We start from the raw sequence: 18,594 nt of genomic DNA on the forward strand, positions 1-18,594 counted from the left end.
ACTAGGTATTTGAAAAATGTTTGCTGAGCAAACAAGTATTAATAAATTCATTGTTGCTAATATTATTATAATGCAACTCTGATTATCAATCTTGAGGTACCATATTATCATTGTCATTAGCTGTAGATTAGAAAACAAGCCAAAATCATTACAGAAATCTATTAAAACTAGAAATGATTCAGTAAATCACAGTAGACACAATTAAAACATGAACTGTTCTATTATAGCTGCTTGTGCTCTGCTGAGGGTGAGAAGCATTGCTTTCAATCAAGGAACAGAGATAATTAATAGAGCGTTCCAAGAAGCAGTCAGAGCTTAATCTGCCTTCTTCCCTCTGTCCCTTTCTCCCTTTCCTTCCTTCCTTCTTTTCTTCCTCTCTTTTTCTCCTTTTCTCTTTCTTTCTTGGCAAAAAAATAAATACACAAAATAAACTTGGCCAATTGAAAAATTAAATTGAAATTTTAAAATTGAATTATTTCCTGACTATCTGCAGTCTACAGCCCAGACTCCCTCGCCTGGTGCCTGGAGCCCTCCCTCCTCAGTCTGAGGCCAGGCCACCTTGTCTTCATCACTCTCTGCCGGCGTGAGCTGGGCTGTTTCTGTCCCTGTCTCCCTTTCCCACCTCCTTGCCTGTATTCCTGCTGCTTCTCCACCTACGGTTCCTGTCCCAGGCTCTTCCTTTTCTACGGCCCTCCCTAGCTGTCCCTGGTGGTGCCCCACAGCCTGGATCTGCCTCTGTCCTGCAGCACGGGACGCCGTCCACTGTGAGAGGTGGCCACCCCAGCCCTGAGGCAGGGACCTGTATCAGACTCATTTCTGAACCCTGTCAGCACCCAGCGTGGGATGCAGTGCAGAGGGATTTCTCAGATACTTGAAGAGGGATAAGTACTAACCCACTCTGATCCCATATCATGGTCACTTAAGGGGAAGGTGGGGGACAGACAGAAAAAGGAGGACATGGAATGGAAAGATAAAAATAAGGAGAGAGACGTAGAAGTAGAAAGAGCAGGAAAGAAGCAGAGGTGGGGAGAACGTCAGAGGCTCCTCAGGCATCCGACAGGTACTTGTTTAATCCCTACTGAGGCCCTTGTCTAAGCTCTGGGGAGACAACAGAGGAAAAAATGACATAACCCTTGTTCTCATGTGGCTTCCATTCTAGTTGAGGAAGTCAGTCAATATACAGGCAAACCAAAAATAGACCAGATGATTTCAGGTAATTTTGGAAACTATACTAGGGCATTAAGTAGGATCACATGTTAGGGCATGAGTGAGGGTGGGAGCCATTTGGGGCAGGGAAACCTGAATGATAAGAAGGAGTGAGCCATGCTGAGAACCAGGGGAATACTGTCCCCAGCAAAGAAAACAGCAAGTGCAAAGGCCCAGAGGTGGGAGGGAAATTGCTTCCAATTTCCAGGAACAAGAAGGAGGCTGATGAGGCTGGACTGGGTGAGCAAGGGGGAGCGTGGAGGGAAATCAGGCCAGAGTGGGAGGCAGGGGCTGGGTTGTGTGGCTTCCATTATGTTAAGGAGTGTTAAGAAAATTATCCCAAACTTGCAAATAATACAAATATGTGATTATGTGACCATTTAGCCTAATGCTTAGAGCATTTTCTGACAGCTCTGCCTGAGGGTCATCTGACTGCAGGACTAGAACTTTGCCCAATCAGTTAAGACCCAGTCATCTTACAGTTCTCTACACCTGATGAAATGTTCTGGTTTTCAATGATTTTTTCTGTCCCCAAAGGTTATACTTATATTGCCCTGTCATTAATCAGTTCAGTGTCTAATTTAGCAATCTTATCTTATTCCTTATTTTTTTTCATTCTCTGTAGAATTCTCAAAGTCTCCTTTGAATCCACGTTGTCATCCTGCAGATCCCCTTATTAATGAGTTAAATAACCTTTGACATGTACTCACTATCGATCTTCATGAGAATTATGTTTTTAACCTTTTGAGAATTACATTCCGTTAGGCATTTGGGTTTTAAGTGCATGGAGAGTAGGAGAGTGAGATGAACTAATTTATGTGTTCCTGGGACACTCAGACTGCTAGATGGCGGATGGGCTTAACCGGCCCGAGGGGAAGCAAGATGCCAGTTAGGAGCCGGAGCCTCTGTCTAGGGGAGAGACGCCTGCCGCGAGCCTCGGATGTGGGAGGTAGGGGTGGAAAGGTGGAAGTGAGCCAGAGCTCACTCCCGACCCTCGCGGATGTGGTCCTCTTCCCATTTCCATGCTGGATTGCCACGATCTGTGTTACTGGTCAATTTACCTCTCTAGTATGTGCACTCCTTGCCAGGGGCTGTGTCCCACTTTTGCTTCCTCAGCATCCAGCCCTGGGCTGAACACAGAGCAGTGCTTGGCAAATGTTTGCAAAATGAATTCTTCCCTTTAGATTCTCCCCTTCCTACTCCTCTTCCTTCTTCTATTGTGGTAAAATATACATAACATAAAATTTACCACTTTAACCATTTTTAAGTGTACAGTTCAGTGGCATTAAGTGCATTCACACTGCTGTGCAGCTATGCCCCCTGTCCATCTCCAGAACTTTTGCATCATCCTGTACTGAAACTCTGTGCCCATTAAACACTAACTACCCATTTCCCCTTCCCCTCAGCCCCCCGCAACCACTGTTCTACTTTCTGTCTCTGCAAATTTCACTATTCCAGGTATCTCATATTAGTAGAGTCTTATAATATTTGTCCTTTTGTGTGGCTTATTTCATTTAGCATAATGTCTTCAAGGTTCACCCACGTTGCCACATGTGTCAGAATTTCCTTCCTTTTTAAGGCAAATAATATTCCATTGTATGTATTAGTGTACTCCAAAAAGTTCATGGAAGGATTCATGTTATCTTTTAATTCTATTTTTCCATGAACTTTCTGAAGTGCCCTTGTACATACTACAATCTTTCATCCATTCATTGTCGATGGACATTTGCATTGTTTCCACCTTTGGCTTTTGTGAATGATACTGCTGTGAACACGTGGGTAGGAATGTCTCTCCACTTTCCTGCTTTCAGTTCTTTTGGGTGTACATCTAGAAGTGGAGTTGCTGGATCATATGGTATTCCAGGTTTAACTTCTTGCGGCCGCCATTCTGTTTTCTACAACAACTGCATTGTCTTGCATTCCCATTAACAGTGCACAAGGGATCCAGAGTCTGCACCCTCACCCACACTTGCTGTTTTCTGTTTGTTTGTTTTTTTATAATAGCCATCCTAATGAGTATGGATTCATCTTCTTTTAAAATATAATTGACCATGAAAAGGGGAGATCCTAGGGTGAGGCATTTTGGGGCCTTTCCTCAGTGTGGTCTGAAAGGAGATAGCGGGGAGGGGCTTGAGGGAGGGCCTAGATCTGGAGAGTGCTTAGGAGAGCTGGGATGGAGGTGCAAGACCACACTCACTGAGCTCACAGCATGGGCTCGGGGCTGGCTTATAGAGAGGTCCCACCATGGGAGAACTGAAGCCCAGAAGGTTCCCCAGGAGGAAAATTTTGCTTGTATGACTCCACTGTTGGGCTCTTGTCCCTGGGGAAAGCTGTTTCTAATTTGAACCTCTCTTTCTGTGTGTTGTTCCCCAGTGTGATAATGCGAAAGGGTTGAAAGCCTTCTACGATGCAATAAAATACGGGCCAAACCACTTGATGGTATTTGGAGGCGTCTGTCCATCCGTCACATCCATCATTGCAGAATCCCTCCAAGGCTGGAATCTGGTACAGGTAAGGTCTGAGCCACCTTCTGTGGGGTGGGGGGACTGTCTTTGATTGGCCACCAGCCTTTTGCTAGAGTGGTTCCCTGCACAATGTGGTTCCTAAGTTGCCCAGTCAGGCCTCGTGGACTCTCTCCTGAATTACTACACAGCCTCCCACTGCCCCCACCTCCTGGCCTGACCCTCTGGCCTGACCTGGCAAAGCTCCCATGATGGGTCTCTGCAGGACAGCCCTAATACCACCACCATGCTTTTGAAACCCTCAGTGCTCACCACTGACTCCCTTGCCTGACTTTCAGGGCCATTGACATCGACTGACCTGTCTGTCCTACATCACCTCCTGCTCCTGCCACTCACTCCATGCCATAGTTCCTCCAGACACCCCACTTTTCCCAACATGAACCTGGACCTTGAGCCTCAGAGCCCTGCTCTCACTGTTCCCTTAACCAGCTGACCCTTTCTCCACTCCCTGCTGAACCGACGCCCCCTCCTCCACTGAAATTCTCTTCTGTCTGTTAAGACTGCCTTTCTCCTTGGTTAAGCTTTTCCTGGGCTCTTGGCCAGGTGTTCACTCTTTACACTGGCAGATTTCATACACTATTGAATGCTCCATCAATGAGTGTGTGTTCTGATGAAGGAGATACTCAGCAGTGTTAGCTGTTATTTGAAATGGGAGAGAAAGTGTAGAGGGGGAAGCAGGTAGGAGCCAGGCCACACAGGGGGATCTGTTTTCACACCACTCACGTTGACTGAGGACCTTCTCTGAGTTCAACACTGCATGCATAGTGTGCTGGGGTAGAGTCTGGTAGGGGTGTTGGGTGCAAGCCATGGCAGAGGTGGGATGAGGGAGGGGTGGGGCCCGGGGAGCGTCACCCATTCAGCCCTGCGCAGGAAGGCTTCCCAGGGCAGGTCATGCAGAGCTGACTGCTGAAGGAGATGGTGGTGGACAGCTGGAGATGTGGAGGAGAGCTGCTGGCGGAGGAAACTGGGCATGCAAAAGCAGGAGGTGGGAAATTGTGTGGGCCTGGGGAGCAGTGAATCATTCGTTGTGGCCAGAGCAGGCCACACTGAATGTGGGCAGATGCAATGGGAGAGGAGGCCAGTAAGCAGCTCAGCATGCTATGGTGCAAACCTAACCACGCACCTGGGAGCCAGCATGTCTCAGTGAGCTGTGGGAGCCTGCTGTCAAGCCCTCGGGGTGCCCAAAACAGCCATGAGACCTTGGACAAGCCACTTACCTCCTCTGGGCTTGAGCTTCCTGAATACAGAGGAGCACACTCCCTGCTTCCCTGTCATAGCCAGGCACTGCCACTTTGAGCCTCAGTTCCCTCATCCATACAATCAAGGTAGTGACAGGATTGATTTCATAGGGTTGTATGGATTAAAAGATTGCAAAGTGATTAGAACTGTGCCTGGTGCAGAGTAAGCTCTTAGTGCTACTTGTTGTGGTCGTTGTTGTTTGTACTTCCCTTTCTCTTCCTACTCCCCAGTTGAATACCTTGTTTACTTAGCATTCCTGGTCTACCCTGCATCCCCACCCTTTATTACGCTGTTCCCATCCCCTGAAACATCCTGTTCTCCCTATATCCGGTATGACATGTGCTACCCATTCTTTGACACCTGGCTTAAATGCAGCCTCCTCCAGGAAGCCTTTCCTGATTGCTATTAGAGGCTACTAAAGAAAGGTCTCTTAGTAATTCTTTTTATCACTTCCTTCCATTTATTTCTAGCAGAGTATGTACACATTCTTCTCTGCCTGGTCCTCTCTCAGCATTTTGCAGATGTGGGGTGTGTATCAAATGTTTGTCTCTCCTGCTAGACCGTGAGCTCCTTGAGGACAGAACCTGGGCCTGAGTTACCTCTGTTTTTCCCTGTGCCTAACATTTCACAGGCTTTATGAGATGGCTGCTGAATGATCAGAGGGATGGAGGGAGACAGGAAGGGATGGAGGGATGGAAGGCTCTGCAGAGAGAGATTTTGCGCAGACATGAGGGGCCAAGCTCCCTGCAAACTCCTCTACCCAGAGAGGAATTTCAGGAGCTTCCTGATTCTCAGCCTCACTTGGAATTGTCTGCCCCTCAGAATTCTCTGAGGAGCTGCAGGAACAAGCACAATGTTGGAAACTCCTGGCTTGCCAGCCGGAGCAAGAGCAAGACATACCTTCAGTCTAAAAGCTGATGAGATGGGGAACTGGATTACAAGATAGGCATTGCATTAGCCATTTATTACTGGGTAAAAAATCACAAAAATTTAGCAACTCAAAACGAAAATATCATTTATTATTCCACTATTTCTGTGGGTCAGGAATTCCAACCCACAGAATGGCTGTGTCTGCTCCATGACATTTGGGGCCCAGCTGGAAGATTTGAAGACTGGGGGCTGGCAGCATCTGAAGGCTTGACTGGGGCTGAAGGCTCTGCTTTCAAGGTGGCTCACTCATGTGGCTACCAATGTGGCTTCCATCCATGTGGGACTCTCCATGGGGCTGCTGGAGTGTCCTTATGACATGGCAGCTGGCTTCTCCCCAAGTGAGTCATCCAAAAGACCAAGGCAAAGGTGGCAAAGTCTTCTTGGACCTAGCTTTGAAAATGACACCCCATCACTTCTGCTGCATCCTATCGATCACATAAGTTAGCTCTTCTTTTGTGTGAGAGAAGAGTACCATGGTATAGCAGGAGGCGAAGATCACCTGGAGGTTGGTCACCACGGGACTAACATATGGGAGGAAGGCAGGAGTTCAAGTTGCCCAGCAAGGGGGACTTGACACTGAGTCCGTCCCATGTTTTGTAGAACTCCTGCTCATCCTTCAAAACCCTGGATAGGTCCTGCTTCTTCTGTGGTGCCTTTCCTGATGCCCTTCGGTCACTCTATTTCCTTCTGTGCCTCCCATCCTCAACCCCAAAAGTAAATTAATTGTTCCTCCTCTACACTGTGCATTCTCAACAAGGTATGGTATCCCCTCCCCAAAGGGCTGAAAATTGTTTCTTGGGCAGAGGGCAAAAAAATCTTCCTCTTTTTATGTAGAAAGCATAGATATGCATACAATACATAAACAGATATATGTATATCCACAGTATTACAATTTCATAAGGGGGCCAGGATTAGGAAAGAAATGTCTACAAAGGCTTCTTAGGAGACCGATAAGTGAAAAGAAGGCTGAGAACATTGTTCTTTATCACTTTCACATTGCATATGGTATTCTGTTATTAAATGAATTACATGTTGTGGAAAATAATCTGTTCTATACTCCGGTCTTCCCTACTAGATCATGAGCTTCTTGGGGGCAGGGGACCCCACTTTATTCATGCCCTGGATCCCAGTGTGTAGCACAGGGCCTGGCACGTAGTAGGTTCACACTGAGTACTGAACTGATCTGAGTGCAGAGGGCAGGCTGGGGAGCCTGAAACCTCTGCGGCAGGGCCTCTTGCACTGTGCACTTGGCTGTGGGGAGGTGGAAGGCTGTGGAGCACGCAGATTCTCAGTCTCTGCCTCCAGGGGATCACTCTGCATTTCTGCCTGGCTCCTTAGGGGCTGATGCTCACGCACAGTCCTCTGCTGCCCTAGCACTTGCTACTAAACACCGGGGCCAGGTCAAGGTCTCCAGCTGGATGTGGAAGGGGAGTTCTGGGGAGCTGGGGACTAGACGGTACTTGACAGCTTGGAGTGCTCCCAGGACTGGAAGGAAGAATCCTGGGATGAGCTCAGGAGGGGGGATTTCTAGCCTTGGGGAGCTGGGGAAGAGAGATATAGAAACAAAGATCAGGATCCTGATGGGGGAGTAGCCTGGGTGCCTGGATTTCTGCCTGTCTCCCACTCTCAGGGAACATTAGCCCCATTTGCTATGGGCCAGACTCTGCGGACCTCCCAAATTGCTCCTTTCCCCCAATTCAGGGAGGCTGAGCTTGCATCCATAGATGATGGAGGGGTGGGGGTGAGGGGTTTGTGGTCACTCAAGGGATTTGATGAATCCCTTAACTTATTCAAAACTGGGCTCCCAAACAGAGTTTCACAAATGGGAAAATGCATGTAATCTGTGTAATTGAAAAGGAGCCCTGACTGCCCTTTGGGGGAGCAGTGCTTGCTGGACAGAGACGGCCTGGAATGCGTAATCAGTTGTTTCTGTTTCTTTGTGCCACAAAAATAGGGATGCGCCTGCCAGAGGGGTGAAAACTCACCCTGGTGCTGAAATCGGTTAAATTTAACTTTTGACTGTTGCTGGGTTTCTTGATTCATGGTTGCTGCATAGAGAGGCTAATATTGTTTTAGTCGTGACATGAGTCATTTAGCCACTGGGAACCTTAGCTCCTCCATCTAGATGGGGGACCCTCATAAGGCCCAGGTTCTGATGTGCAGGCGACAGTGGCTCTGTGCCTCTCCGACTTGGTCAGATCCTGTCCAGGGTGTGAGGCTCAGATCTGGGTCTCACACTGGGAGAGACTGACCAGGGCGTGACCCAGGAAGGTGTCAGGGAAGGGTGGGGTCTGGACGCTGGAAAACTGAGCATGTTAAGACTAGAGAATACCCAGGGCACTGGGGACAAGAGAGGAGTCTTGGCCTCCAGAGCTGCCTGGCTGTCTTTGAGAGATTTTGCTGGTTCTCTTTGATGCAGGTGGGGAGAAGCAGGAGCTATGACTGAAGTTAGAGGGGAGGAGGGTTTCCACTCCCTGCAAGCAGACCTGCTGCTGAAGGCTTCCAGCATGGAGCAGGCTGCCTGGCTGTGAAGTCATGAGTCCCCAGTTGCCCAAGCTTCTTGAGTGTTCCAGTTTCAGCCAGGCCTGCTGTTGGGGAGATTTAATATAATGCATAGAGTTAGCATAGACCAGGTCTGTGGCTCTCAAACCATACCGAGTCACTCATGGTGGCTCGGGATGTGCTTGTGTTGACAATGTAAATTCCGGGACACCACTCTGAGCAGGGTGGAGTTGGGGGATTTATCAGATCCCTCAAGGACTGTAGACCCCACACATCACCCCCCTCATTTCAGCATTAGCAACTCAGGTGACTGAGATGCACTTGGCTCCTGGACACTTTCCAGGTCAGGTGACCTCTAAGGCCTGTCATCTCCCAGATACCTGAACTCTTTTGCAAATGCTGCTGGAAAAGAGGACATGGAGGAGATCGCAGGGAGGTGCTGCTGGGGCAGATATACCCGTGTCACCAGGACGAGTCCATGATGTGACAAGGGGGTACTTGTCACCTTGCCAAAGTGCCCACCTCCTTCTCCTTCGTGCTGTAGCCTCAGTTCAGGTTGTCCCTCTGCCTCTGTGGTCACTGCACCTGGCAGGACTGTGCTCATCACTGTGGTGCAGATTGGGTGCCCCTTCCCTGTTCCCTCCCCTGTGCTCCCTCACCTGCATGCCTCTGCTGTAGCTTTCACTGCTCTGTGTCTGTCCCACTGTGGCCTGGAGCTGCCTGGGGTCAGAGCCTTGTCTCATTCACCTCTGTACCCCAGGCCTGGCACAGGCCTGGCATTGAGACCGGGCAATGCTTGGGGAGTGTGTGCAGATGGAGAGCCAGATGTCTGCCTTCTAGGCCTTAGGCTTGTCCTCTGAGGATGGAGGATGGGTCATCAGAGCCTGCCAGACCTGAAGGGACCCAAGGGCTCTTCACCTGCAGCCCCTGTTAAAGGACATGAAGGGAGATGGGAAACGGCCTTTGGCTCAGCCACAGACCACATCTCCCATCTCTGGACCTGCTATTTTTTAACTTAATATGTTTCCTTTGCAGTTTTTTTCAGACCCCCTCAGAATCCTGTCCTCTGACATCTGGAGGTGGCTTGCTTCTGACCCTACCTTGCACATTTCGGGGGCAGTCCTACAGACCTCCCATCAGCAGCATAGTCTATCCCCCTGCAAGCAAGGCCTGGGGAAAAAGTATGAGCGTTTGGAGCTGGGTGGGCAAGATGAAGACAGAGTAGCTTGAACAAGCAATAGAGGCAGAGCCCAGGAAAGGTCCAGGAGATAGAGCTAGAGGGAGTGTGACTTCCTCAGAGGCCAGGACAAAACTCCTTCCTTCTGGGGAGTGAGATGATAGCTGCCTCAGCTTGCAGACAGAAATCGCCTAGCTGGTGGAAATGAAGTCAGATTCCTGAAGGGATAAAGGGCTGGCCTGTAGGAAAACACAAACACTATTTCCTCAAGAACGTGTCCTGCAGAGCCTCTCTTTAAAAGGCAGTGGCAGAATTGTTCCATTGTAGGTGCCTTTCTCCTGGCGTCCTCCCAGGCCTCCCCTCGGCAGTCCACCCTGCCTTGGCCTTCCCCCAGGCCTTCCTGGGAAGGAGCATTTCGGTGTGTGTAATGGGGCTGTCTCCTTGGAGAAAGAAGCCCGTGCGAGGGACTGGGGCGAGGAGGACATTCCAACGGGGAATGTTGACTCTGTTTGCAGACGCGTTGGCAACTGAGTCCCAGTACATTTAGGGCTTGGTTTTTGATAATTCATGCTTGGTTTTGACATTTAAAAAAACAAATCAGTGAAAACCCCCAATTCAGACCCTTTGCTATTTACCAAACTCCAGCATCGCTCTAAACTGTCGGTTGATGCCATGTTGCTTCCTAGGAACAGAAATCTTGTGATCTGACTTGATTTTCTCAAGCGGTTATTTTATTAAACTGTAGGTTGCCTGAGAAATCAAAAGATTGCTTCTTACTCAGCAGTGGGCTGTGGAATTTGAGGTAGATTCACAGAACAGCTGAGCTGATAGGGTCTTAGCAGTCATTGGATACAGTGTCCCCATTGTACACACTGGAAAACAGAGGCCCAGAGCAGGTGGCACCTCGCCCAAGTTCTCACAGTAACAGCAGAGCAGGGCCCATGGCCCATCCCCCAGTGCTTTGCAGTGTATACCAAGATCCCACTTTATCTCTCGCAGCCTCACTTTTCTTTTATGCAAAATGGGAATAGAAAACCTGCCTCTTATGTTTCATGCAGATGTTGTGAGAATCAATGAAGCCTTTTCTTTATTTTTCAGAAGAAGGCACTTTTAAAACTGTAAAGCAATAGCTGTTGTTAGGATGCTAGGAGCAGCCCTCTGATTATGGCTACTGGAGTTTAAAACCACCCCCTGCTTTGCATGGACGGCAAGCTGGTTTACCATGGCACTGCAGACCCTGAAACTAAGGGCTCAGGGGCGGAAGGAGGGCTCTTCAGCAAGACGCTCAAAGTACACAGTGTCTGCCTCTCAGCCCTCAGCAGTCAAGCCCCCCAGGCTGGAATCCTGTCACAACCCTGCCCACGTGGCTGCCACACCCTTGCCACGGAGTGTGTGTGACAGAGTCTGCAGACTCGATTGGAAACCATTTAGGAGCGTCGGTGTGATTAGGCACAGTTGGAAACTTTGCTGCTGCTGCTGCTCTCTAAGAAAGAGAATAGAGGCCAATAATCCAGGGCAGGTTGGAGCCGTTTCTTGGCGCTGGTCTCCAGAGGGACCATTTAGCACATTAATAATCTATGAGATGCTTCCACCTTCTGGATTCATTACAAACAAACAAAAAAGGGTGGAGAAGCAGCAGCGATATAAGGGTATGTTCTGTGGGCCAAGCAGAGGGAGCAGGAGAGACCCCAGGGACTTGGGGACTTTGAACAGGCCTTTCTGGCTGTCACTGGATGCTGGGTGCAGGAAAGCCCAGTTTTGAGAGCTGGCAGGATATCATGCGGGAAGTGAGGAAAAGGTTGGCGGTTTTTGTTTGGATACAATTGGTAGGAAGGAGGAAGGAGGAGCTCTCGGAAGGGTTTTCATGACAAAGGAGCCTGGGAGTTGGCGTGAGGCAGGACTGAGGGTGGCCATGACAACAGAGATGGTTGCTGAAGTCCATGGAGTCCGTGGGACACAGGGCTGTGGGGCAGCAGACAGGCCCATGCACAGTCCAGAGGGGTGGAGAGGGGAGCAGGGGGCATGTGGGGGTTCCATGGTGAAGCAAGACAGTGCTGGCTGGTGCCCACCTCCCGCACCTCACCTGCCCCACATCTTCCGCCCCAGACACCCAGAAATCCTTGAGGCTGCTCAGTGGCACCGCATTCTTGAAGCCTCCAGCCTTCCCCCAAGCAGTCCCCAGTGCCTGGCAGACCCTCCCTCTCCTTTTCAACTTGAAATCAAGTCCAGCCTATGAGAGCCAGCCTCTCATATGATCCCTTCTGTGGCAACTTCTCTGATTTCTCCCGAGCTGGTTGGCGAGTGAGTTACTGGCTCCTCCAAGCCCCCAGCATGTGATCTATACCGCATCGCCTCTTACAGCCTGTTTCTGCACCAGAGTGTCATAATTATTCCCATTTTTGCCTCCCCCACTACACTGTGGCACCCTGAGGACAGGGGTCATGTCTGATTAGTCTGTGCCTAGTCCCACCTAGGGCCTGATGCAGGACAGGGACCCAGTAATGTACATGAGGGATGGGGGAGCAAATTCGCTCCACGGCTTTGGGTTGGCCTGGGGTATACACTGCCCTGCATGATCAACCTGCATTCCTGCAGTGGGAGGGGTAGAAACACGGTCCCCCGCATCCCACCTGGCTTGCATGGGTCCCAGCAGGACCCACTGATCTTTGGGGGAGGTGGGGGTTCTGTTCTCACTCATTCTTCCCTTCATTCATTTGTTGATTCGTGCTCATATTCATTCATTCATTCTCTCACTCAATAAATGCAGCACCTGCTGTATAATCTCCCTGGTTCTCCCAGACCAGCGCAAATCCACCACCCAGCACTGTCACAGGCCATGAAGGTGATTCAGAACAGTAAAATGAAAGCAGAGAATCTGCAGGAGAGGTGAAATAAGCCCAAGGCAGCTGTTAGAGGGCACACATGTTCTTTTTCTGGATGAGCAGTAGTGGCGGATTAAAGAAGGGCAGGATGTTGTTGAGAGCCTGGTGGTTCCCAATCTATTCCTGCCAGAGGCCCAACCCATATCCTTCCTGTCGATCTGGTCAAAGATTCACTTCAAGGTTCTGACCCCCATTTTTAATTCAAGACCACAGTATCTAAAGTAATATCAGTTCCCCACGTATAACTCCAACGGCCTCATTGTTCATGCGTCTTTCACTGCCAGCCATCTCAACCCCTTCCTGGAAATACACGGGGTGTAAATAATTCATTCTAAATAAATAAATCACTCACACTCCTTACGAGACAGCTGATGCTGCTGGTAATCGGCACAACCGCAGATTACATTGAGTTGAATCTGGAATTACAGGTTGAGTCTGGAAAGAACTGAAGGGGGAATTTGGAAACTAACTCCCTCAAGGAGGACCAACATGTAACATGGGGTAATAACAACTTCATAGGGTCGTTGTGAGGAGTAGAAATAATAAATGTGGAACACAGTGCCAGGCACCCAGCAGGCACTCAGTATTACTCTTAAAACATTATTCCTGTAATTCATGAGTGAAGGTTCCTAACCTCTGGAGAAAAATTGACTGGAATGGACTCACAGTGCTGGTTCTCAGACTCTGGTGGGTGTCATAATCACCTGGGAACGTGGTAAAACACAAAAGCCCACCGGGCTTAAGGTGAACAACCGTGTCCCTGTTTGCCTGGGACTGAAAGTTTCCCAGGAAGTAGGACTTTCAGTATTAATTTAACATCAGGAAAGTCTCAGGCAAACCAGGACAAGTTGGCCACCTTTCCCAGCTCGTCTCCTACATCCAGGAGTCTAGTCCTCTGAGCTATTTGTTAGCACCCAGGTGATTCTGTTGCACAGCAGTGGGTGAGAACCACTGCCTTAGAGTGATGAGGATTCCAAGAAGGGATCAGTCACCACATGAGGGGTGGGACCGGGCAGTGTTTCCCAAACATCTCTGATGGGAGGAATCACCAGGTGGGGCAGAGTGAGGGAGGGAGGTCTAGTTTGCTAGTTAAAAACCAGATTCCCAGGTCCACAGATCAGCATCTCCAGGGAAGGAGCCTGGGAAACTGACTTTTAACTAGTGCCCTGGAAAGTTCTTATCGTCAAGGAAGTTTGGGAAATGCGAATTTAGAGATTCTCTAGGGCTGCATGGTTCATGGTCCAGCAGCAGCCACAGCATCAGCTGGGAGCTTGTTGGAAATGTAGACTTCCAGGCCCACCCATTCCTAGTGGCTCTGAATCTGAACTTTGACAAGATCTTAGGCAATTCTTGCTGCAATAAGGTGCCTCTCACCCAGGGTTACCTGAGGTCTCTGAAGGGAGGCCAGGAGTGTCGGCTGCAAGGGGCGAGGGGAAGGGTTTGGAGAGAGGCATTCAGACTCTGCAGTTGGCTTAAGGGAGACCCTGCCAGTTCAGCCTCAAAAATGCACGTTCGGAGGGCAGAGTGGACTCGCAGGTGCAGTCAGAATGTTCACTGATTCTGGACACCCTGATGGCAGCGTCAGGGACCACAAGGGCTCTTGTCAAACTATGGGGTGGGTCATGTCCTGATACGCTGACCCAGGGAATCATCTCTTTCCGCCAGCAAGACCCCACCCCCATCCCATACTGGCCAGAAACCTGTGGAGGGGGCCTGGGGCTCCAAATAAGGATCAGTGAGAAGGGCTCCGGACTCAGCTGTAGGAACCCTGGTTTCTGATCCTGAACCTGCCGTTTAGTGGCTGGTGGCTTTACACAAGCCACTTGTGCCTCAGCATCTTCATCTCTGACAGCTCCTCTTTCCTCCTAGGACTGGTGAGGCTCATGTGAGGCAGAGCCCAGGAAGGTGCTTGGTGAGCTGCTGGGCAGGTGCTCCGGGGATAAAAGTGCAGGGTTTTTGTTGCACAGGGCGCTGACTGCCCCGTCCTGTGTTCTGTTTGATAGGCTCATTTGTGCATGTGCAGATGAGGAAACTGAGGCTGGGAGAGGCTAGAATACCAATAATACCAGGTGCATTTCTTGTGCTTGTGGCAGACAGGCTGGGGTTCACCTCCAGGCTCTGGTGCTTGTTAGCTGGTGACCCCAGACAGGTTACTTAGCCTCTCCCTGCCTCGGTTCCTCAGCTGTGACTTGGTGGTGGCACCGTACTGACCTGGGGTGGTTGTGAGGATGACCTGATGATGCCTGCAGAGCCCCCACACCACACATCACACTCCTTCTCCCTCCCAGGGGCTCCCACTCAAGGACGGAGGCAGCCAGGAGGCCTCCTGGTCTACCTCCCCGGGTACAGACAGAGCCCTGGGATCTGGGATCAGCTCCCTGGGACTAGCTGTGTGGTCTTGGGGTCATTCCTTGCTCCCTTTAGGCCTCCTATTGTAAAGGGAGAGGGCTGGGCCAGTTCATGGGCCTTGATGACCTTGATAATGTCATGTCATCATCTCCTGTGGCTCAGAGCCATCAGTACCTGCCTCAAACCTGTCATCTTCCCTCCTGAGCTCCTGTGCATGACTTCTCCTGGCTCATAGATACTGTGAGCAGAAGCAAACAGGTGGTCAATGGCTGAGGCTACTTGTGCATGTGGCTCCACAGAGAACAGAGGTTACAGCCTTGCAGCTATGCCAGGTGTTTAGCTCCAGTGTCTCTACACCTGCACCAGAGCTTGCCAGCTAGAGAACACCTTCTTTTACAGGCAATAAGGCCCAGAGAGGTTAGGTGACCTGTGTAGGGTCACACCAGAGGTAGTGGCAGGGCTGTGGCCCCAGCATTTCTAGTAGGCTCCCCCTTCTGGTCCTTTCCCCTTGTGCTGAGGGATCGAGCCTGCTCTCTGCAGCACCAGGGCCTTTCCCATGCTGTTCCCACTGCCAGATGCCCTCTCTGCTCCCTCTCCTCACCTGGCTGAATCCTCTGTATTTTCTGATATTTAGTTCAAGTGTTACCTCCTGCTCCAGGAAGCCTTCCTCATCTTCTTCAGCCCTGGTCCCCAGCTGGAGGAGGCAGCCCCCCTCCCCGTGCATTTTCCTCACTTCCTTTGTTCTGCCCTTGCTTCACTGTATTACAGTCTCTGATGAGGATTCAGTGTCACCCACCAAGCTGTGAACTCCTTCAGGGCAAGGACAGTCCTTGCGCATCTGTACTCATAGGGCCTTGCACAGGACCTGGCACCAAGGTGCTCAGAAATGTGAACGGACACACCTGGATGGCATGTTACAAAAACAGTTTATAATACTATTAGCCTGCATGTCTGTGGCCTTTGCCATAAGCCAGGCATGGTTCCAAACACTGCACATAAATTAATTCGTTGACTCCACACGCTAGCCCTATAAGGGGGACACTTTTATTCTCTTCATTTCACAGATGAGGAAACTGAGGCACAGAGAGGTTGAATGTCTTGCCAAGGGATTGCCAGTCCTAAATGGCTCCAGAGTCCCTGCTCACAGCACTGGGCTACACTGCCCATCACCCAATCTCATTTAACCCCCCAGCAATACTGGGGTGGAGCAAGAGCAGGCATCGTCCTGGGTAGGCCCTTTTTCAGAATGAGGGAAATCAGATTCAAAGAGAGCAGAGACTTGTCCTGCTTCCTGCTGTGAGCAGGGCACAGGGAGAGGTCTCCCAAAGCCCTCTAGGAGTGGGCTCTCTGGGGCCCACGGGGCTCAGACCCCGTGTCGTTGTGGCCACTCCCCAGCCCATGGTGGCAAAGAGCTTCCTGCTTGTCCACAGAGGACCTGAACCAGCCTGTGCCTCTTGACACAGGCTGTGTTCTCCCTGTAAATCATTCATGACCCACGTGCACCCACACGTGCACACACATTCCACTTTTAAACTTATTACTCATCCAGTAACTTGTTTTGTATAAAAAATAAATGGTTCCTTTGAACTCAGAAAATAGATGGACTGTTGTTTGTGAAAATCAATAACCATGCTAAGTATTTCAAGCACATAGTACTTATAGTTCTACTCTGGGTGGTTTTATAATGAATGAGTTGATTTTTTTAAATAGAGCATAGCCTACATTAGTTTTGAATTATACAGAAGGCTTCTGCTTTGAATGTGTTTACCAAGAAGATTAAATTATTTACCATTTCCATGCACAGATTGAGCCTTATATAGTGGGATGGGCTGAACCTAAGAAAAAAACAATCCTGTTAGACACCTATTTAGACATGCCCAAATGCTGATGTAAGCATATTTTTCTCAATTTTCCCCAGTTCTCACACAGGCTATTACAGAGCACTATCCTGATTACTTCTAAGATGGCATGTTGGCTTTGTATGTATCAGGGAATGGCTCGTCCCATCCTGGGAGTTCTCTAAAACCCCAGGTGCATTCCTGGAGTACATACCTGGTCCATTGGTACATGGGCCATCAGCACAGCAAAGCCGCTCTGGCCCAATCATCCAGCCCATGCTAACAAAAAGGGATTTTTACCCAAATCTCAATGTAAGCACCACTTCTTTGGGAAGCCTTTGCAGAGCATGCCTCCTAGACACACCATAAACTTCCCTGCCCTGCGGCAGCATCATTCATTCAATTTCTCCTTCAGTCTCAGCCTTGCCTAAAAGTTGTCACTCCCTCAGTGAGGGGTGGGCAGTGTCTGCTGTGTTCACAGGTGGAACCCAAGAGCTCACCCAGAACATGCCCTACAATCTAGGAAAACCTCAAGAACATTTTTTTATTTTGTTTTGTTTTGGGGTATTCTCTCAACCTCTCTCTTTTATGTAAGTAGCATCATGAATTTATGGATTTTAAAAAATGTTAATTATACTGTATTTTAGTCGGTTGGAGACTATTTTTAATGCAGACAGTGTTTGGGCTGCTCTATATATGTTTCTACCTTTCCCCCAGATTTTCTTCCAATTTTTCATTTTGAAAATTTCAAACCTGCAAAATAAGTTAAAATAAAGTATGGTGAACATCACATACCCTTTACTTAGATTCACCAGCTGTTTACATTTTTGCCATATTTATTTTTCCTCTCTCTCTTTCCCTCTCACCTACACACACACACAATCACTTATTTTTTGGTGAAGCCCTTGACAATAGTTTGCAGACATAATGACACTTCACCTCTAATACATTAGCATGAATCTGCTAAGAACAATTATATTCTTACATAACCATAATGTAATTATTACATCTAAAAAGATTTAACAATGATACAATAATATTACCTGATATACGGTCCATATTCAAATTTTTCCAGTTGTCTCCAAAATGTCCTTATTGCTGTTTATTTGGAGGCAGGGAGGGGAGTGAAGAGCTGATCAAGGAGCATGCATTGCATCTGTTGTCATGTTTCTTCTCCTTTAATCTAGAACAGTCCTCCTACTCATTTGTTTTGGCTTTCAGGACATTGATGTTTTTTGGGTTTTTTTGGAAATCCCAAGCCAGTTATTTCATAAAATGTCCCACAATCTGTATTTGTTTGATTCAATTCAGGTTAAACAGTTTGTGCAAGAATACTACATTTTTTATTCTGTGTTCTTCCTGGTGCCTTGAGTTGGGAGGCCCATGATGTCAGTTTGAACTGTTATTGGTGATGCTAAATTTGATCACTTGGTTAAGGTGGTATCTGCCAGATTTGTTGTAAGGATACATTTTCCCCTCTCTAATTATGAAGTAATCTATGGAGTGAAACTCTGAGACCATGTAAATCCCCTGTTTCCCCACAATCAATATTACCTAAAGGTTTTTTAGCATCAATTGATGAGCCTTGCCTGCCTCGGTATTGCACTGGGGTTGCACGATGGTCATTTTCTAATTCTGTTCTTCCTACTGCATTCAGGCTGGCATTCCTCTCTACAGAATAGCTGTCTCTTTTTTGACCCTTTCTTCTGCTCTTGCTGACCTTTTCTTTCTTCCTTCTCCCACTAATTTGAGCACTTTTAGACCTAGACCTGGAATCAGCCAAGGAGCCCTGATTCTTTCTGGAGGAAAATCATATTGATAAACCAATATCTGGGGTCTGGGTATACTTGTTGCTAGTGGGGTTCCCTACTTCTAGATTTTTTTTTCCAGTGGATGAGCTTGAAAATATAATGTTTAACATTTTAAACAAAAGTGTTTCAACTTTAATC

General features: G+C 48.7%; 1 protein-coding gene across 1 annotated transcript in view; it reads left to right on the top strand.

Annotated features, from left to right (window-relative positions):
• The window catches only part of GABBR2 (gamma-aminobutyric acid type B receptor subunit 2), a 378,270-nt gene that overhangs the window by 114,012 nt on the left and 245,664 nt on the right, over positions 1-18,594 (top strand). The window contains exon 2 of the mRNA XM_063082450.1: positions 3,580-3,717. Coding sequence (XP_062938520.1) covers positions 3,580-3,717 — 138 coding nt within the window. The remainder of the gene's footprint in view (positions 1-3,579; positions 3,718-18,594) is intronic.

This window comes from Cynocephalus volans, chromosome 17 (assembly GCF_027409185.1).
Source record: "Cynocephalus volans isolate mCynVol1 chromosome 17, mCynVol1.pri, whole genome shotgun sequence".
NCBI classification, from domain to species: Eukaryota; Metazoa; Chordata; class Mammalia; order Dermoptera; family Cynocephalidae; genus Cynocephalus; species Cynocephalus volans.